This window comes from Hypanus sabinus, chromosome 6 (assembly GCF_030144855.1).
Source record: "Hypanus sabinus isolate sHypSab1 chromosome 6, sHypSab1.hap1, whole genome shotgun sequence".
NCBI classification, from domain to species: domain Eukaryota; kingdom Metazoa; phylum Chordata; class Chondrichthyes; order Myliobatiformes; family Dasyatidae; genus Hypanus; species Hypanus sabinus.
Genome location: NC_082711.1, coordinates 73,467,009 through 73,489,455, shown reverse-complemented (window position 1 = coordinate 73,489,455; position 22,447 = coordinate 73,467,009). Strand labels below are relative to the sequence as shown.

Sequence of the window (22,447 nt, the reverse complement as noted above, 5' to 3'; positions counted from 1 at the left end):
TTGAAATATTCAAGAGTTACTGAAAAGAAATGGAATTAGTGTAGGAAAATGATGCTGAGGTAAGAGCAACCTTGATCTTCTGAATTGGGGAGCAAATATGAGTTGTCAAATAACTTTCTCCTGATATTTTTATTTAGAATTATAGCATTGTTGCCTCTGTTGTGCACTCTAATTAATCCTGTTTTATCCTTTCCTTCAAGAGCTGTGATTTCCTCCCTTTTTATTTAAGCCCTGACTGTTAAAAGCAAAGTCACTTTTTATAAGAACTGAATTTAAGATCGAAGCTATATTTTTCTCTCACATTGCTGTCTCTCTTAGTTCATCACTTTAATTCTGGGTCCTTAGTCTTGATTGATTGTAGATGTTTTGGTTTAAACGTCATAGATCAAACTGGTTAAATACCACATCTTTGTAATTTGTCTGAAACAGATGAATTCAAACTTTAAATAATTCATTTTCAACCCAAATACAAAGTCACAGGTGAAAGCAGGGTCAGCCAAATCATGATTTTTCAATATAAACAATAATATGAAAAGTGTTTATTAAAAAGGGTTAGAAAACATTTATGACTGTATCTATTTGTTTGAATGGTTAGAAGTTTGATATGAAAATTGGTGGTTTTAATAGTGAGGAAGGTAGTCTTGAGCTATATGTTAATATTGATTATTTGCTTAAACGGGCAGAGCAATGGCAAGTGAAACTTAATGCTGTAAAATAGGAAGTGATTTACTTTGGGAGGACCATTTAAAGGGAAACATTTTATATTTTTCAATTTTTTTGAAAGAGTCTTATTTAAATTTAACTTTTTAAAATCAATAATCTTGAAATAAATCTTTTTAATTATAAACTAGAATTATTTTTTGTTGTAAACCCCTGTAGAATATTTTCAAATTCCTTTTAGAAGTACTTTCTTTAAATCCCTTAGTTGTGCAACATGGTGAAAACACAAGCATATCATGCAGCTGGTTGTTCTTATAGCAAAAACAAATAAAGAGCAACGACACCAGGCCTTATGGCAAAAACGTATCAAACTCTAAAAATTACACATCAAAAATTCAAACTTTGCTGCACGAGAACTATAGTAAGTTTCGTACTACATACACATATAGGGGCATGAAGTACTGAAGTAGAACTTCAACCCCACATGATTATAATGACGGTTAACACCTATCTACTCTAACCCCATTTAATCCAGCACTGTCAGTAACAATCCATGTTTGGCAATTAAAGTGCTTGTCTGGATACTTTTTTAAACTACCAAGTCCTGTCTACATCACTCTTTTGTGCAGTTTGTTGCAGATTTTACCCTGGGGAGGGACATGTGGTGGAAATATTCCAGCTCAGGTCCTAATAACATTATCCTGTCTTTAGAAAACTTGCTTGCTTGGCTTTAAAATGCACTGTTGGCTCAATTCAAACAATAATTTGGTAACCCACATTTTCTTTATTTCCAGTGTGCTGTGGAGAGTGGATTCCCTGAGTTTCCAAAGCAGATTATCCCCCTTAAGACATTAAATGCAGTGGCGTCAATCCCAGTTATGTATTCCTGGTCTCCTCTTCAGCAAAATTTCATGGTATGTGATCCAGACATGTGAGTAATCTTTTTAAAATTTCCTTTTATGCATTCACAAATTTTATTCTTATCTGTGGGGGGGGGGGAGGGAGAGTGGGATGAGAAATTTTTTTTATCCAGAAATGTTAGTTTAAGTGCTAGTTATTACAGTAATTAATAGTGATTGAAAATGTTCATGTAAGCTAAATTTTGTAACAAACATGATAGAATTAAAGAAACAGGAAAAAAAAACTTGACTAGTGTCTGCTTCCGATAAAAGACGTTTACTTTCTGGGCAGTAAGTTGGACTATTAGTAATTTCTTTTATGTTGAGTAAACTTAATACAAGTCACACTTTCCTAAGTCTTTTAAACTTAATAGGGATTCAGTGACAATGGGGAGATAGTACATAAAAAAAAATGTAATAGTTGTCTGAATTTTGCACTAATTGGAAGTGGAAAGTTGATGGCGATGTTTGGTATTCTCTTTTACACTTGTACCAAAGGAACTTTCTCTTAAATTTAAGGTGGAAGATGAAACTGTTCTACATAACATTCCCTACATGGGTGATGAAATCTTGGATCAAGATGGGACTTTCATCGAAGAGCTCATAAAAAACTACGATGGAAAGGTGCATGGTGACAGAGGTAAGATTTTTTATCTGCTACTTCAGAATAAGGGTCCATTTGGCAATTTTATTTCTGCCATGCTACTTTTTGGATTTTCAAAGCAAGGAATGCAGGAACATTTGGAATATCCATAAGGCTTAAAATCTGCAACTGACATTATGCCTCTCACATTGTGATTTGTAAAGCAATAATTACAGGTAAAACATCCAACAACATTAATTGCAGTCATTTTTCTAGATATCCAGGGATTTACTTGTGATATTAGACTCTAGAATGTGAAGGATTTTTCTTTAGCTCCAATAGCAAAAACAGTGAAGTCATGAAATTCATCATCTTCCAGATTGAAAGCATCCATCTTTTACCTTTCCTCTCCTTTCCTCTTTTCCTTTTCTCAGACCACTAGGCTAATTTAAAGTTGTTTGCAGGGACCGTGCAACTTTGGTTTGTTCTTATTCCCATTAATCTACTGTATACCCAAGTTCTCTTTCGGGCCACTTTTTAAGGATGTTAGTGTTTTGCTCCTAGAGACTCTTTCAAACATTCTATTACTCTTATCATTTAAAAGCAGCACAAATCGTCTGTCCTTTGAAATTGTTGCTTTACCTCAAAATAATATGTCATCAATTTTGTTTTCCAGCAGCAGTACAATACAAAATTACTATACTATAAAAAGTAAATAAATAGTGCAAAGTAGCAACACAAAGTATTGTTCATGCCTTCATTGTCCATTCAGAAATCTGATGGCGGTGGGGAAGAAGCTGTTCCTGAAATGTTGGGTGTGTCTTCAAGTTTCTGTATGTCCTCCTTGATGGTAGCAATGAGAAGAGGGCATGTCCTGGGTGATGGGATCTTTAAGGATGGATGTCACCTTTTTGAGGATATCGTCGATGCTGGGGTGGGGGCGGAACGGAGGTACTGCCCATGATGGAGCTGGTAGACATTGCAACTTTCTGCAGTTTATTCCAGTCTTGTGCAGTGGCTCCTCCATACCAAATGGTGATGGAGCTAGTTAGAATGCTCTCCACAGTACTTCTGTAGAAATTTGCACAAGTTTTTGGAGATATACCAAGTCTCCTTAAACTCCTAATGAAATGTAGCTATTGTTGTGCCTTCTTTGTAATTGCATCAATGTTGTGTCCAGATGTGCAAAGCTGATAGAGACCTATCCACACAGATTCAAGGCTAGAATTGCTGCCAAAAGTGCACCTACTAAATACTGACGATGGTAGTGAATACTTATGCAATCAATTATTTTGTGTTTTATATTTCTAATTAATTTAGATCAGTTTGTAGAGATCTGTTTTTACTTTGACATGAAAGAATCTTTTTCTGTTGATTGGTGTCAAAAGAAGCCAAATTTAATCCACTGTGATTCAATGTTGTAAAACAATAAAACATGAAAACATCCGGGGGGGGAGGGAGAATCGTACATATCACCTTATATTTCTCCCTCCCCTCCCCTACTCTCTTACTCTGACTTCTCCAGTCCGAATGAAGAGTCTCGGCCCAAAACGTTAACTGTACTCTTTTCCTTAGGTGCTGCCTAGACTGCTGAGTTCTTTGTGTGTGTTGCATATGACTAAAGTTCTATATTTTTGCAGCATGACTTCCTTTCTGTTGTTCCCAACATCTCTAATAACAAAGGCAAGTAAGTTGTATGCCTTCTTAGCTGCCTTTTCCATCTATATATCTACTTTTAGTGAATAATGGACTGGGGCCCCAAGATCTCCCTTACCTTAATACTGTTAAGTGTTCTACCATTAAATGTTTATTTTCTCATTTAGTTTACTTCCCAAACAGCAGTAAATTACAGTTGTCCACATTAAACTCCATTTACCTCTTCTTTGCCCTTATCTGTAACTAGTTTATATCCCATTGTATTCTTTGATAGTTTTTCAAACTGTCCACAACTCCACCAATTATAGTATCATTTAAAAACTTGCTTATCTACCCAACTACCTTTTCATCCATATCATTGATCTATAATACAAACAACAGAGGTACCAGCACCGATCCTTGCAAAAGACTATTGATCTGACCTCCAGCCAGAAAGCAGCCTTCCACCCTCTACTCTGTTTTCTGTGGGCAAACCAATTTTGAATACAGGTTTCAATTCAACCTGCACTTCATATGTCTTTATCTTCTGATTGAACGTACCATGAGGTATCTTACCAAATACTGTACTAAAGTCTGTCTATATTTGATCTTCCCAATTGCCTGCTTGAGCATTTTAGACTATCTTTAAATTTGCTAAAGCCCAGTCCAATTTTAGCTTCCTAAACCTTGTATGTGGTTCCTTCTTTGTCCTGGAAAATTCTTGGGACATCCAAGGTTCCTGTAACTTACCATTCTTCTTGCTTCTTACTAGAGTGTGCCAATCCTGAACAGTGATTAGCTGGTCTGATGGCAGCAGCTCCCAACGAGCAACCCCTAGCTTCTATCATAATTTACCATCCCACTCTGCATACCTTCCCACAAGATCTGATTTTTATCTTTATTCATAACTATTTGAAAACATAATGAGTTGTGGTCACTATTCCAAAAATGTTCATCTGCTATCGGGTCTGTCACTTAGCCTGGGTCATTTCCAAGACCTTGCTCATGACCTACTAAGTTCCTTCAGTGCTTTCTGTTTGTGTTCTGAGTCCAGTATGTTCTCCAACTGAATCCTACACATTGTTCTAAGAACAGTATGTGGTGATGCACTGAAGAAATCCTGTCCCATCTAAGCCTCTTGTAGTAAGGAAGTTCTAATCATAAGTCCCCACTATAACAACTGTAGTAATTTTCTACCTTTCCACAATCTGTCTATATATCTGTTCCTCCTTTGTGGCTATTGGGAGTGCTGTTGTTCCAGTCCAGCATAATTGTACATTTCTTATTTTTGAGCTTCATGTAAATTGCCTCTGGGTGAGCCCTGTAGTATGCCCTCTGAATACTGCTGCGGTGTTCTCCCTTGTCTATAAGGCAACTCCTACACCTCTTTTACGGTGCTTTCTAATATATTTAAAACAGCAAAATTCAAGAACACAGCTGCCAATCCTGTCCCTCACACAACCAAGTTTCTGTAATGGCAACAATGGTAATTCCATGTTCCAAGCTCTAAATTCATCCTCCTCACTCATAATACTCCTAGCTTTGAAATAAACACATTTCACCTCATCAGTCCCAGCACCTTTATTAGTCTGCTCCTTCTTTATAGTCTTGTTTGTTACACCATCTTTCTTGCTCTCAACCTTACCATCTGTTGCTTTGTTGTTGTGGTTCCTATTCCCTTGCCAGTAGTTTAAACCTTCCTGAACAGTACTAGCATACCTATGAGTGAGGATATTGGTTCCTCTTCAGTTCAGATGCAGTTTTGTTTGTACAGATCTCATCTGATGTGGAAGAGAACCCCATGATCCATAAATCTGAAGTTTTCCCTCCTGCATCAGGCTCTTAACCACATGAACTTCACTATGTATTTTCTTACCTCACAAACATGTGGTACAATGCTAATCCTGAGATTACAACCCTGAAACTCCTGCTTTTGAACTTCCTTCCTAGGTCTGTAAAGTCACTTTACAGGGCCTCGTCTCTGCGCCTGCCTATGTCATTTGTTCTTATATGGACCATGACTTCTGGCTGGTCACCCTCCCCTCTCCGAATTTTCTATACCTGCTGCGAGACTCTCTTCATCATGATATAATGGAAGCAACACACCATCCTGAAATCTTGATTGTGGCTACAGAAATGCCTTTCTGAACCCCTTACTATCATTGCTCTGTCTGATTTCACCCTTTCCATCTTTGCCTTAGAGGTGGGCCTATTGCCACTGTCCCGACTACTGCTGCTAGCCTCTGGAAGGTCATTTTCCTCCACTCATCCCGATAGTATCCAAAAGATTACACCTGCTTCTGAGCGGAACGAGCACAGGGGAACCTTGCCTGCTTGTTCACCATACATCTCCTGGTAGGCACCCATCTATCAGTAGCTTAGACCTTGTGTATGACCACCTCACTAAAACTCTTACCTATGATATCTCAGCCTCCTGCATGATCCTTAGCACATCCAACTGCACCAGTTCCTTGACAGACTCTCAGGAGCTGCAGCTGGGTACATTTTTCGTAAATGTAATTATTGATGTGAGGTTCCCTGACTTCCTGGCTAGCAATAGGGAAAGTGCAGAAGAGATTTCACCAGGGTGTTGCCTGAAATGGAGGGTGGTAGTTAGGAGTGATTGGGTAGGTTGGTTTTATTCTCACTGCAATGGAGGAAGCTGAAGTTTATAAAATTGAGGGGCATAGATAGTTAGACAATAGTGTTCTTGCCCACAGAAACAAACACTGACAAGTGACAATGTGCAAAAGAAGACAAAATTGCAAATACATAAAAAAAGTAAGTACATAAATAATACTGAGAACTTGAGTGGTAGAGTCCTTGAATGTGAGCTCATATGTTATGGAATCAGTTCAGAGTAGAGATGAGTGAGTTATCATGCTGGTTCAGGAACCTGATGGTTGAAGGGTAAACTGTTCTTGAACCTGGCAATGTGGGACCTAAGACTCCTATATCTCCTTCCTAGTGGCAGCAGTGGGAAGAGAGCTTGTGGCAGTACTCCTTGTAGATGTGCTCAATAGTGAAAGGGCTTTGTCTGTGTTGGACTGGGCAGTGCACATTACTTTTTGTATGATTTTTCTGTTCTTGGGCATTGGTGTTCCATGTCAGGCTGTGATGCAACTAGTCAGGATACTCTCCACTGTGCGTGAAAGTTTTAAGTGACATGCCAAATCTGTGCAGTTTTTGAAAAAAGTAGAGGTGCTGTTGTACTTGTTTATAATGGCATTTGCATGTTTGTCTCAGGACGGATCCTCTGATATAACACCAAGGAATTTAATGTTACTGACCCTCTTCAGGTTCAGGTCTAATACCAACGTCATTTGTAGTGAAATTTGTTAACTTTGCAGCAGCAGTACAATGCAATACGTGATAAATATAGAAAAAAAACTGAATTGGAGCAATTATAGATATGTATATTAAATAATTAAAATAAGTAGTGCAAAAACAGAAATAATAAAAAGCAGTGAGGTAGCGTTCATGGATTCAATGTCCATTTAGAAATTGGATAGGAGATGGGTAGAAGTTGTTCCTGAATTGTTGAGTTTGAGCCTTCAGGCTTCTGCGCCTCCGTCCTGATGGTGACAACGAGAAGAGGGCATGTCCTGCGTGGTGGTGGGGGGAGGGGTCCTTAATGATGAACGCTGCCTTTCTGAGGCACTGCTCCTTGAAGATGTTTTGGATACTGTGGAGGTAAGTAGCCGTGATGGAGATGACTAATTTTACAACTTTCTGCAACTTCGATCTTGTGCAGTAGCCCCCACCCCACCATACCAGACAGTGATGCGGCCAGTCAAAATACTGTCTACGGTACATACATATGTAGATGTTTTTGAGTGTTTCAGGTGACAAATTAAATCTCTTCAAACTCCAAATGGAATGTAGCTACTGTCTTGCCTTCTTTAGAGCTGCATCAATATGTTGTGACCAGGTTAGATCTTCAGAAATATCGACACCCAGGAGCTTCAAATAGCTCATCTCTCTACTTCTGATGTCTCTGTGGATTGGTTTGTGTTCCCTGGTCTTGCCCTTTCTAAAGTCCACAATCAGCTCTGGTCTTGCTAGCATTGAGTGCAAGGTTGTTGCTACAATACCACTCAACTAGCTGATAGATCTTGCTCTTCAATGCCCTTTTGTCACCATCTGAGATTCTGCCATAAATGGTCGTATCATCAGATGGCATTTTGAGCTATACCCAGCCACACAGTCTTCACCTCCGATCTCCTAATGACTGACTCATTGAACTCTGATTTGTTAATCAGCTTTCTGGTTTTGCTTATGTTGAGTGGGATATTTGCTGCTGTGGCACCATTCAACCAGATATTCAGTTTCCCTCCTAGTAGAGTATGGGGGATGAAGTGCTTTGGAGTATGCAGGTTCTTTACATGTTCTACCAGTCTGTTGATGCTAGTACAACCTCGTATGCAGTGATGTGCTGGGGCAAAGGCACCGGAGATGCCAACAGGCTCATTAAACTGATTAGAAATGCGGGCTCTGTTATAGGAATCAAACTGGACACATTGGAAGCTGTGGTAGAACAAAGGACCCTATGGAAAATCCTGGTAATTCTGGACAATGTTTCTTTCCCTCTGTATACTACCTTGGCTGACAGAGGAGCAATTTAGTAATAGACTAAATAGCAACTTCACTACTCCAAAGAGCACTATATGAGGTCATTCTTACCCTCGGCCATTAGGCTCTATAATGAGTCAGCCTATAGCTGTGGAAGTGGTGAACCCTCCTGTTAGACTGAGCTGTCTTATTTTTTATTCCTCCTTCTCTTCTAATATTTGTATCAAGGCACTTGTAATGCTACTGTGACACTGTCATTTCCTTTGGGATTAACAAAGTATCTACCTGGCTTAAATTTATCAAAATTCTATATGTCATTTCAGAAATGGCCCTTTCCTGCTTTTAAAAAAACCCACAACCGCCCCATTGCCATTGTCACCAAATCTGGCCTCACAACAGGTCATTGCTCTCGAAACTCTTGTCTGTGCCTTTGAGTCCTGCATGCTGCGGTATATCCTAGGATGCTCTGAAACACATCAGTGATGTAACCTGGGGTTATTGGGTGTTTCAGGTCTTTCAACGTTGGGATCAGGTTTATTATCACCAGCACGTCAAATCAAATCGTTTAATTATCATTCAAGCTACACATGGATGGGTACAGTCGAATGAGACAGCATTCCTTGGAGGCCAAGGTGCAAAACATACATTCAAAATAGCGAAAGAGAGGAAAAAACACAGTTACGCAAGAAAACACATGCATAGTCTATAAGTCCTGAGCAGCATGAAAATTGATGGTACAGCTCCCAGTCATTCAGCCTGTCATACCACCAGTTCAACAATGGAGGGCAGCACTGAATTGAGAGGGCAGCTCCCAGGTGAGCACAGGCTCCTTTTCCCAATCCGGTTGAGCAATTTGTTAATTTAGCGTCAGCAGTTATTTAGAAACTTAGTAATGTAATACATGATAATACAGAAAGAAAAACAATAAGAAAATCAATTACAGTAAGTATATATGTATATTAAATGGTTAAATTAAAAATACAGGTAGTCTCCGACTTACAGACAACTTGTACTTACGAACCAAGGAAGGAGAACGCTGTTCGCCATTTTACGTCAGATTGTGATGCAGTCTGCCATTTCAAGTCGTTGCCATTGACACTGTGTCGCTGTGTTGAGTGTTTAACTTTGTATTTGGCTTAAATTTTTCTTGGTAAGATTCACCCTGACCCCCCCCCCCTTCCGGTCGGCTGATGGTGCAGTGAGATCAGCACCGGGATCGAGAACGAAGGTTTCCGAGTTCGATCCAGTGATAGACCGCTCCCATACTGGATTGATGTCGATCCTATGACTCCCATACCATCTGTGCCGGGTTGATGTTGAGCTTGCAATTCGACCTCATTAAAAAAAACACTGCCACCTCCAGTTTAAATTCCCACGCGGAATATTGTGAAGGATCAAATACCCAAACCCAGCACAGCCCCCACTTGTCCCAGTTAGCCTGTCTCAGTGCAGTGGTCCTTAGGACCCAGCGGAGCTCGGGACCTGCCGCCCGCAGTGTTTCTGTTCCGTTGACGGGAAGCGATCGCGATTGAAAATAAAGTGGAAATAATAAACCGTTTGGAAAGAAGTGAAACGCCATCAGTCATTGAAAAAGCGTTAGGCTACAGTCGGTCAACAATCGGAACAACTTTAAAGGATTACGGATAAAGTGAGAATAATAGAGTATGTGAAAGGCCCTGCCCCGATGAAAGCTGCAATTATTACTAAGCAATGCAGTGGTTTAATTATTGGAATACATATGTTTCTCAAGTGTTTTATATGCGTAGAAAGGTAAAATATATACTAAATATACTAAGACAAATGTTTGACTAACTGACGCTAAATAATACCAGATATACTTGTTCGGACTTAAAGACAAATTCAGGAACAGAACTTGTATGTAACCCAGGGACTGCCTGTATAGCAAAACAGAAATAATATGTTAAAAAAGTGAAGTAGTCTTTGTGGGTTTAATGTCCATTTAGAAATCAGAATGCAGAGGGGAAGAAGCTGTTCCTGAATCGCTGAGTGTGTGCCTTCAGGCTACTGGATCTCCTTCCTGAAGGTATCGATGCGGAGAGGGCATGCCCAGGTGATGGGGGTCTTAAAAATGGACGCCACCCTTCATCAGACACTCTCCAGGTGACCCAACCAGGGCTGATCAGGCCCTGGCTTGTGTTCCAGCAGCGTTGGTCCATGGTCATCTGGAGGCTTATTACGGGCCTTTCTTGTTCTCTCTATAAAGTCATCTCTTTGCTGATCATCTCTATGTTTACTGGTATAAAATGCTCCAATTTAACTCTCAGTTCAATTTGTTTAAAGTGAAGTCTAATTTGTGTTTCCAGATCCTTCACAGTCTGACTTTGTGTCAACCTTCAATTCAGACTCTTGTGGTTTCCATATTTAGTTAACACCATTGTCTTTATTTGCTAAGACTAAGTCATGAAACTTTCTCCTTGTGATTTCTCAAAGTATATCTCCTTTGATCAACTGTCCACTTGAATTCCTGTGTGGCGTTTTTATGTGTTTCTGTTTGTTTAATGCTCCTGTGAAGCACGTTGGAACATTTTTGTATAGTGTTTCAAATTTGTTGGCTTCAACATATCAGAGGTTCTGTCCTGGGGTCAGCACATAATGCATGACTGCACCTCTATTTTCTTAGAAGTTTGCGTAGATTACATAGAAACGTACATAGATGAACTGTGGAGAGTATCCTAACTGGTTGCATCACAGCCTGGTATGGAAATGCAAATGCTCAGTGACAGAAAAGACTACAGAAAGTGGTGAATATAACCCAATCCTTCAGAGGTGAAACTCTTCCCATGTTTACAAGGAATGCTGCCACATGAAAGCCGCATCATAGACCCCTGCCCTCTTCTCGCTGCTGCCATTGGGAAGTAGATACAAGAGCCTTCAGTTCCATACTTGCAGGTTCAGAAGCCGTTATTACACTTCAACCATCAGGTTTCTAAACCAGGATGGGTAACTTCACTCACCTTACTACTGCCATCAGGCAAGAAGTGCAGAAGCCTTAACCCCACTCAACCAGGTTCAGGAACAGTTATTTCCCATCGGAATGATGCAGTCATCAAGCTTCTGAACTGGAGTGGATAAACTCAATCATCATTATTCTGAACTGATTCTATGACGCTTAGATTCACTTTCAAGAACTCTTTTCAACTTCAACTTCTTTTCTCAGTATTATTTTTATTAGAACAGTTTGCCTTGCACATTGGTGTTTGTCAATCTGTCTGTTTATGTATAGATTTTTTGTAATATTTTATTCCTGTAAATGCCTACAAGAAAATTAACCTCAAGGTAGTATCTGGTAACATGTACATTCTTTGATAATTTTATTTGAACTTTAAGTTGGTGCTGTCCGGCTCATGCAATTGTTGTAACTTTTTCTCATTCTTGTAGAGTGTGGTTTTATCAATGATGAGATCTTTGTAGAGCTGGTAAATGCTCTGACCCAGTACAGTGATAATGAAGAGGAAGATGAAGATGAGGAGGAAGATCAGGAGAATAAATCTGAAAAGACTGATGGAAGTGATATCAAAGAAGAAAGCAATGAGTCCAGAAAAGATTATCAGGAGATTAATATGGATGGTAAGTGTGTACATTGCTGTTTCTGAATTAGCATCTTAGTGATAAACTCAGGAACATAGTAAAGTATAGGAGCAAAAGTATTGCATAAAGTTGACAGTTAAAGAAACTAAGTAAATCTATATTGTTGCATCCCAGTACTGTGGGGCCCATTAATTCTTGAAAGATTTGTTTTAATGATTTGTACCTGCGTATAGGGAGAGCAAGGGCGAAATCTGTTCGCACATTTACAAGTTGGTAGTTCACTGAAACTGACATCTCGGGTAGATAGAGTAGTGAAAAAGTGAATTGGAATGCTCGCTGTCATTATTGAAACATTAAGTATAGGAGTTGGGAAGTTATGTTGCATATAATATGGGAAATTAAGTTGCTGGTGAGACCTTGCTTGGGGTATTGAATACAGTTTTGGTCACTCAGTTATAGGAAAAATTTTATTAAACTAGTAAAACCATAGAAAAGGTTCTTGAGGATGTTAACTGAACTTAGCGCACTGAATTACAAGCATAGAGTAAGATTTTATTCCCTGGAGCACAATGAAATTGAGAGGTGGTCTGATACTGGTATATAAGATCATGATGAGCACCTTTTTCCTAGGATGCAGTTGCTAAAAACACACAGGCATAGGATTAAGATCAGAGGAGAGAGATTTAAAAGCGGCATCAGGGGCAGTTTTTTCACACAAAGGGTGGCACATTTTTGAAATGAGCTCCCAGAAATAGTGGCCGAGGCAGGCTTAGTAGCAGTGTTTATGGGCTGTCTAGATAAGTGGAAATTTTAACACATGTCTAGGTGGCTTTTAAACATTGTAGTGGCATAGCTGTTAGCATAGTGCCAGCGAAATTCTTGTAGCTATGTGTAAATGCTCATATCTTCTGCAAGTGAGTATGTGTGTTTCTGTTTTCCGCCAGCATTCCAAAATACATACTGGTTAGGGTTATTAAGTTGTGGGAATGCTTTGACGGTGCCGGAGGCAGAGGCATGGTGACACTTGCAGTCTGACCCCAGTACATCCTCTAACTGTGTTGGTTGTTGATGCAAAACAACTCATTTCACTGTACATGTGACAAATAAAACTAATTTTTAATAAAGTTGGTCAGTTTACACAAAGAATAATAGGATATATGTAAAAAAACTGACTCAGTTGACTGTTCCACTGCATTTTATCAGGAAATTTTAATAAATATTTGTAACAAATCAAACCAAGCAATATGAAGAGAGTGGGGTTAATTTTTTTCCAATCTTTTTATTAATGTCAACATATTAAAAGAAAATAACAGAAAATGATACAGAATTATTGGGATTACATTGTTAATAGTTAATATACATGAATATATACTCAATTGGTACAAAGGAATTAAGTCTCCCAAAATCATACATAGTACAAATATGATGTACACAAAGCAAAGAAAATTGGAATAATAATAAGAAAAAAGAAAAAAATTATATATATATATATACCCCCCCCCCCACAAAAAAAACTATCCAAGGCTAACCACTAACTTAAAAAAAAAAGAAAAAGAAACTTGGGCTGTTTATAATATCTAAAATGAAAGAAAAAGAACCATAAGTGTCATCAACTCCGATCCTCTCTACATGTATAAAACCAGAAGAAGAAGAAAAAGGAATAGGCTTGGAAAAGATCAGATTACATCATATGAAAATATTGAATAAATGGCCTCCAAGTCTTCAAATTTAACAGAAGGATCATATATAACACTTAGATAATTTTTTCCAAGTTTAAACATAACATAGTTTGAGAGAACCAATGAAATGTGGGGGGATTAATCTCTTTCTAATTCAACAAAATAGATCTTTTAGCCATTAATGTAAGAAATGCAATCATCTGACGAGCTGAAGGAGTTAAATGAATTGGCACTATCATTGGTAAACCAAAAATTGCGGTAGTAGGATGAGGTTGTAAATCAATACTCAATACTATTGAAATAATATCAAAGGTATCTTTCCAGTATTTTCTCAAAGACGGACATGACCAAAACATATGAGTTAAAGAGGCTATCTCAGAGTGACATCTGTCACATATAGGATTTATATGAGAATAATAACGAGCTAATTTATCTTTGGACATATCGTCCCTGTGCACAACTTTAAGCTGTATCAACAAATGTTTGGAACATATAGAGGATGAATTAACTAATTGAAGAATTTTTTCCCCATTTTTCAATGGGTAAAGTAAACTAAGTTCCCTTTCCCAATCATTCTTACTTTTATAAGATACATCTGAATGTATTTTCGTAATTATATTGTAAACAGTTGCTATTACACCTTTCTGAAAAGGATTTAAATCTAAATTTTTTTCCAAAATACCCATAGAATCCAGATTTGGGAAGGTAGGAAGCACAGTGTTTAAACAGTTTCTATTCTGTAAATATCTAAAAAGTGGGATCTAGGCAAATTATATTTATTAGATAATTGTTCAAAAGGCATGAAAAATTATCCAAAAATAAATTGGAAAATTGTAATATACCTTTAATTTTCCAAGCTAAATAGGCTTGGTCCATAATAGAGGGATGAGAAAAGAAATTAGATATAATAGGAGTTGCTAAAATAAATTGATTCAACCCAAAGAATTTCCAAAATTGAAACCATATTTGTAAAGTGTACTTAACTATCGGGTTATCCATTTGTTTATGCAATTTAGAAAATGCAAAGGGAAGTGAAGTCCCTAAGATAGAACCCAATGAAAACCCTTGTACTGATTTGGTTTCCAAATTTACCCAGTGAGGACTTGAAGTTGTATCCAAGTGCAGGATACAAGTAGAGGAAGTGCAACGTAGATTCACAACGTTAATTCCTGGGATGTCTGGACTGTCTTACGCAGAAAGGTTAGAGAGACTGGGCTTGTACACGCTGGAATTAAGGAGATTGAGAGGGGATCTGATTGAAACATATAAGATTATTAAGGGTTTGGACAAGATAGAGGCAGGAAAAATGTTCCAGATGCTGGGAGAGTCCAGTACCAGAGGGCATGGTTTGAGAATAAGGGGTAGGTCATTTAGAACAGAGTTAAGGAAAAACTTCTTCTCCCAGAGAGTTGTGGGGGTCTGGAATGCACTGCCTCGGAAGGTAGTGGAGGCCAGTTCTCTGGATGCTTTCAAGAAGGAGCCAGATAGGTATCTTATGGATAGGGGAATCAAAGGATATGGGGACAAGGCAGGAACAGGGTATTGATAGTAATTGATCAGCCATGATCTCAAAATGGCAGTGCAGGCTCGAAGGGCCGAATGGTCTACTTCTGCACCTATTGTCTATAACCAAAATTTCATATATCGGTTATTGATTGCCCAATAGTAAAATCTAAAATTCGACAAAGCCAGTCCACCCTCCTTTTTAGACTTTTATCTTTTACCTAACCTAGGGTTTTTATTCTGCCATATATATGAAGATTGGGTGATTCTCTTCTTGATTTCTTCTTCTCAACTAATACCATGGAAGAAATTTCCAGTGGGACACTTTTAAAGCATATTTACGTGGACAGATTATCTCCTATTCTGTTGGTTTAAGAAAACGTATTAAGAATGAAACTCTCTTATTGGTTGATAAGATCAAAGAAATTGATAAGAAATATTTTATCGCTCCTACTAAGGAGCTTTATAAACAAAGAGTTGAGTTTCAAATGAAACACAGCTTATTACTTACATCCATGTTTGAAGATCAATTAATGAAAACCAGAAGTGAATTTTATATATATATATAGTACTAAATCGGGTAGATTATTAGCTAACTAATTGAAAACTGCCTGGGTTAAATGTCAAGTTATTAAGATTCGTAAACAGGATGATGATTTGACAGTTAATCATGACAAAATAAACAAATCTTTTCAAGAATTTTATACCTCTCTTTATCACTTTGAATTTCCTCATGATCCCAATACCATGCATGATTTTTTAGGGAAATTGAATTTTCTGAAACTATCACCCAAAGAACATTTAACATTAGAAACTCCTATTCCAGATGCAGAAATAAAAGGTATCATTTCCTCAATGAATTCTGGAAAAGCACCAGGTCCAGATGGGTATACAGTTGAATTTTTCAAATTTTTTCCTTCTACTCATTCTCCTTGGTTACATAGGGTTTTTGAGGAAGCAGTTAGATTAGGTAAATTACCACAATCATTTTACAGAGCTTCTATCTCTTTAATTTTAAAAAAGGACAAAGATCCTATTGATTGTGCATCCTGTAGACCAATATCTCTGTTGAATATAAATTCTAAGATCTTTTCCGAGATATTGGCGACTAGGTTAGGGAAGGTATTACCTCAAATTATCTCTGAGAACCAAACTGGATTTATTAAAAACCATTATTCATCTTTTAACATCAGGAGTGGGATTAATTTTTGATAGTCATAGGAAATGTCTTCCAAGGCAACGTCTGGTTTACAATATTCCTCAATGCAATTATTTTAATGGAATATATTTTTTAAGTTTGAATATTCCTTGGTTTCCTTCACAAGTTTCATTCCTGAAGTTGTAGTTTTGGCAATAAGTGGGGGTGTTGTGCCAAGTTGTCTTGAGCAGAGAGGAAATTTATTTTCTGCCAAAGGATCCTTGTGGCTTTGATTAAGCTTGTTTTAGCCACATCTGGATGATGTCCTTTTTCATGATTTTTGATTTGCTATTAGCATGATAACAGCTTTTTAATGTTGATCACTCATTTTATACCATACTTAAAGCAATATCATCATAAAATTTTGTATCATTGGTTCCTTTGTCCATAGTTAAAGAATGTGATGAAGGGAAAAAAAAGCCTTGTGACAAGATCTTTGAAGCAATTTCATCTATGTTCCCAGATAAAGGTACACCCGAGGAGCTGAAGGAAAAGTAAGTGTTATCTGTTTTATTCTTAGATCATTACATAATTGAGCTTTTGTAGAACAGTGTGATTTAAACTTGAAGGCAAATAAAAGTATGTGATAACAATCAGTTTAATTTGCTGTTCATACTTTGGTTAAGTAATTTCATTTGCTAGATTTTTGCCATACTGATGAATGTTAATTTAATGGAATGGTCATTATTAGACCAAACATTCCAAACTCCAAGCAGTTTGTATAATTGTAATTAGATTTTTAAGACTGATAATGAAGCTATTATAAAACCATGGTAATACATTTTAAAAAAAAAAGTCCTCCCAATCAAAGTTGTTCCTGCAGTTTATTATGTAATCATTTGTGGTGATAACTAGTTGATGAGAGTTTAACCTGATGGCTGTTAAATTTGTTGTCAAAAACAACGTGCAAGTAGTAAATGCTAAACTTTAATTTCATGGTAATGACATATAGTTAGTCCCCTCAGAAAAAATAACACAGTATTCAAATGTGTTCTCCCAAGTCTTTAGTTGATTCCCTATTTATTGCTTTTATTTCTGGACATGTTGCTGTATGAACTAAAATGGAAAGTAGTAAGGTTCATTGTGCCAGCCATGTTTTTGTCCAGCACTCCATCCATGCATTAACATGTAAGATTATGATTGGCATTGAATTTTTTTTATCTAGCACATCACTACAACATTTAGTAGACTTCTAGTAAGATGGCGGTGCGTTCAATCGCAGCGTCTTTTAGGGGCTCAACCAAAGGTGGTGGTGTCCTTTTTAAATATGTTTTTTGTATGATGGCAAGGCTGCTTTGGACATAAGAGCTTGAAGTACTGCAGTTCTACCCCATCAGTAAGTTGTTGGTTGGCAGAGAAACTGAAAGAGCAAGATTTGGTATGGACCCTGATGCTGCCTGTGTCAGAGACATCAGTGTGTGAAGGTGGTGTGCAGTCTTAACAGCGGGTGATTGCCTTAGTCACTTTTCTTGTGATCGCAAGACCCTATTGGAGATTGTTAAAGTGAAATGCTACAATTCTGGTTTGCTGATGTATTGGTGGATGACAGGGCAGACGGCAGGGGAATTGCGTGGCCTCAATTGAGGCAAGGTCTAGGCCTCAAGCCACAGTGTCACCTGTAACAGCCGCTTAGGAGAGAAGCGTCAGAGTTTCACTCTGCACTCTGTTGCACTCTGTCAGAGGTGATGTGGTGCAGCGTCCAATCTGGAATTGGTGCTGCCCACAGTGTTCATTCAGCAGAAGACAAGATGTATTGTGTTCAACTGCAGAATTCTGCACCATTCATGGACTCCGGATCTTGGACTATACTCTTCAGTGTGATTATATTTTACTGATATCTTGTGTGCTTGCTATCTTATACGTGTTATTTGTGCTTTGTGTTGTGTGTGACTGTTGGTTCTATGATTTGCATCTTGGCCCTGAACTAAGAACAAATGGAAAGTGAAATGTGTAATTCCTGTGTTTACTGGAAATCTTCAAAATTAATGTAATAGAAGATGATTTTGGAATTTAGAAGAATGTGGGATAACTGTTCAAACATGTAGGATCCTAAGTGGGCTTGACAGGGTGGATGTTGGGTTGTTTTCATCGTGGAAGACTTTTAAACAAGGAAACATAACTACAAGAGAAGAGACCAGTTAGTTAAAGTTTAAGATGCACAGATATTTCTTTTTGCAAAAGGTAATGATTCTCTAGAATTCTCTGCCATTGCAGGTGTTGGAAGCTAGATTATTTGGAGGATATAAAGTGGAATGGATAATTATTTGATATATCAAAACTAAATAGGTCATGGAGAAATGGCACAGGAGAGTTGTAGCGCGAATCAGTCAATGTCATATTAAAATGGCAAGGTGCACTTGAAAGACCTGGTGGTATGTTTTTCCTTCTATTTTCTTGTGTTCTTTTTACTTCCTGATGTAATAGGTTATCAGACATCCCTTGGTAGACTGTCAACATAATTCAAATTGTCAAAGCGAATCCTATAGATTCCTAATTTAGTGTTTGTCTTAGGAAGGGAGAATAATTGGTCACATCTGGGTATACAAATGTGGCAAAAACTGATTGGGAGGAAAATGGTTATTATTTTTATTTTGTATTACTATTATTATTATTTTCATTTTGTAACAGCTTAAGAGGGTGTCAGGTTCTCAGAATCATGTTTATTATCACTTCTATGAAATGAAATTTGCATTGTTGTAGCTGTACACTGCAAAGACAACAGTTATTATAAATTACAAATTAACTAGTGAATAACGAAGTAGTGTTATGGACCACTCAGAAATCAGATGGTGGAAAAGAAGAAGCTGTTTCTAAATTATTGAGTGAATGTTTTCATGCTCCTTTACTACCTCTGCAATGGTAGTAATAAGCAATGTGTGTGTGTACACATATCAATATATGTAAAATATAGGGCATATCGTGTGTGATGGGAGGGTCTTTAATGATGGCTGCCACCTTCTTGAGACGTCACCTTTTGAAGGTGTCCTCAGTGCTGGGGAGGTGTGTGCTTATGATGGCACTGGCTGAGTTTTCAACTTTCTGCAGCTTTTTCCAACCCTGTGCATTGGCCTTCCATATGATGTAACTGATGCAACTGGTAAGAATGCTCTCCAAGGTATTCTGGTAGGATTTGCAGGATTCTTTGGTGTGTGTTCCCTCAACTTCCCCTTTCTGAAGTCCACAACCAATTCTTTGGTTTTAATGATGTTGAATTGAGTTCAAGGTTTTTTGTTGCGACTTTACTCAATCAGCTGATCTGTTTCGCTGCTGTACACCTCCTTCTCACCATCTGAAATTCTGCTGAAAGTAGTTGTGACATTGGCAGATTTATAGATGGCGTTTGAGCTATGCCTAGCCATGCAGTCATAGGTATATAGAGAATAAAGCACTGGGCTAAGCTTGCGTCCATGAGGTCCACCAGTATTGATAATCAATGAGGAGGAAATGTTATTTCTGATCCACACTGATTGTGGTCTGCCAGTTGCAGGGAGAGGTGCAGAGGCCAAGGTTTTAGAGCTTGTTGATTAGAACTGAAGGTATGATTTTGTTGGATGCTGAGCTGTAATTAATCAGTCCGGTATAGGTATTGCATATAGGTAGTGATCCAGGGCTGAGTAGAGAGCCAGTGAGATTGCATCTGCTGTAGACCTATTGTGGTAATAGTCAAATTGCATTGGGTCCAGGTCCTTGCTTAAGCAGGAATTGATTCTGTTCATGACCAACCTCTCAAAGCACTTCATCACAATGGACACAGGTTTAAGGTGCTGGGGAGTAGGTACAGAAGAGATGTCATGGGTAAGTTTTTTACTCAGAGTGGTGAGTGTGGAATGGGCTGCCAGCAACGGTGGTGAAGGCAGATACGATAGGGTCTTTTAAGAGGCTTTTAGATAGGTACATGGAGCTTAGTAAAATAGAGGGCTATAGGTTAGCCTAGTAATTTCTAAGGTAGGGACGTGTTCGGCACAACTTTGTGGGCCGAAGGGCCTGCATTGTTCTGTAGGTTTTCTATGTTTCTATGAATGATGCATGTTCTCCCAACTTCCTCAGTTGTTTTAGTCCTGCTGACGTCTTGCTGATGTTGAATGTGAAATTGTTGTTGTGACACTATTCAACCAGCCAAACCACCTCTTTGTTGCCATCTAAGACTTTGTCAACTGTTAACCCTAGTACTCTTGCCTCCTCCAAATGTGCTGATAATGTAGAAATAGTGGGAGGGCATGCTGCAAGGAGAATGAAAATAGGTCAATTGAATGAATGGGTAAAAACTTAGCAAATGGAATTTAACGTAAGAAAGCATGAGATTATGCATTTTGATGGGAAGAATTAAATTTTGGATTATTATCTAAATGAATAGAAATTGCTAATAGGTGGAGTATATACAGACTTGCAGGTAGAGGTTCTTGTGCATAATGCACAAAGTGAGCATGTAAGTGCAAGAAAGTAAGAGAAAAGCTTGTGAGTTTGAGTTTAAAAATAAAATAGCAAGTTGTACAGGGTGGTGGTGAGGCTGCACCTAGACTATTGTGCACCTTTATTTTTTTTGTCCCCTTATTTAAGAAAGAATCTCTTCGCAATCCAGAAGTATTTCTGGGCTAGATTCTGGGATGAGAAGGTTGTCCTAATACAAATCTCATAAATATTAAAAATGTGTTCAGTAGAATGAATAGTAATCTTCTTGAACCAAACAAGATCCAAAGGGACCATATGAAACCACAGAGTAATGCTGCACAGAATCAGGTTCCTTGACCTTTCATGTCCATGGTGCCCGTTAAATACCATCCACACCAATTTTATTTTCCAAGTAAGTTGGCTCATAGATGATATACCTTGTAATTCAAGTGCTGCTTGAAATGTGAGAACTTTTACCTTCAACACCCTCTTAGGCAGGATACCCTAGATTCCAATTACATGACTGGAAATATTTCTTCCTTGGATCCCCTCTGAACCTCCATCTTCTCTTAAACTTGCTTTCTTAATTTATACACTGTTGTTAAGGTGAAAATTTTCTTATTATCTTCCCTATTTGTGCTTCTTCAATATGTGTAATAGGTACATTTAATGTCAGAGAAATGTATACGATATACATCCTGAAATTGTTTTTCTTCGCAAACATACACAAAAACAGAGGAGTCCCCCAAAGAATGAATGATGGTTAAATGTTAGAACCCCAAAATCACCCCCGCAACTCCCACCTCCCAAGCACAGTGGCAGCAAAGCAACAACCGCCCCCCCACCAGCAATAAAGCATCGATGCCCCTCCTCTGAGCACTGAAGTGTGCAGCAAAGCATCAATAAAGACACAGACTTGCAGTACCCCAAAGACTACTCGTTGACCCGGTAATTCAACATACCACAGACTCTCTCCCTATTAAGGGAAAAAGAGGTATCCCCATTTCACAGTGAGAGGAGAAATATACCAAAACAACTCACTGATTTATAATGTTAAAAGTCTGCTGCATCGCTTTTTCTAAGCCCTGTGCCCAATGAGCTCGGGTCTCTGGGCACATAGCCAGCAGCAAGCTTGCTGCTTTTTTTCTATCTCCCACAACACATCAGTCAGCAATGGCAGCACCAGCCTTGAAACCGCCTGCCTTCAGAGCTATGAAAATCCGACACCCTGAAGGCGCGCTAGTCTTCTAAGACTGTGTCCTTGGCATATTGAAAAGTGGCCAGTTGTGACGCCCTGAGAGTGGGTCCATTTCCACAAAGAACCAAAATCATCATGTAACTCCAGGTCAGGGTCTTAAAGAGAGTCTTGAAAGGAAAGAAAAGAGATATCAAAGATAGAAATAGAGCTGTTTGCAAAGATGTAAGAAAAGGAGTCGCAGTTAGGTGCCATCTTCCTAAGCTCAGTCCCTTCTTATGTGTATATCTCATTCATTACTCTCCTTGCCCTTTTCCACGAGGAAAAGAAACCTCATCACTCCTTGTAACTGAAAAAACTTTATCCAAGGCAACTGATGAATCTCCTTTGTCTCTTCTCCATTGCAATCACTTGTTTCCTGTAGTGTGCATATAATAGCTGTAGCCTGACCAGTTAGTTTATAAAGTTTCACAGAAATATCCCTGCATATATATTCCATGTCCTTCATAATGAAGGCAAGTAATCCATGTATTGCTGTAAACATGTTATCTACCTAAGCAGCAGCCTTCGGAGATCCTGGTATGC

At 38.3% G+C, this 22,447-nt stretch overlaps 1 protein-coding gene across 2 annotated transcripts in view; it reads left to right on the top strand.

Annotated features, from left to right (window-relative positions):
- The window catches only part of ezh2 (enhancer of zeste 2 polycomb repressive complex 2 subunit), a 134,242-nt gene that overhangs the window by 62,223 nt on the left and 49,572 nt on the right, over nt 1–22,447 (top strand). For both annotated transcript variants that reach the window (XM_059972411.1, XM_059972412.1), the window contains exons 4-7: nt 1,455–1,574; nt 2,079–2,199; nt 11,749–11,937; nt 16,670–16,772. In XM_059972411.1, the coding sequence (XP_059828394.1) occupies nt 1,455–1,574; nt 2,079–2,199; nt 11,749–11,937; nt 16,670–16,772 (533 nt within the window). The remainder of the gene's footprint in view (nt 1–1,454; nt 1,575–2,078; nt 2,200–11,748; nt 11,938–16,669; nt 16,773–22,447) is intronic.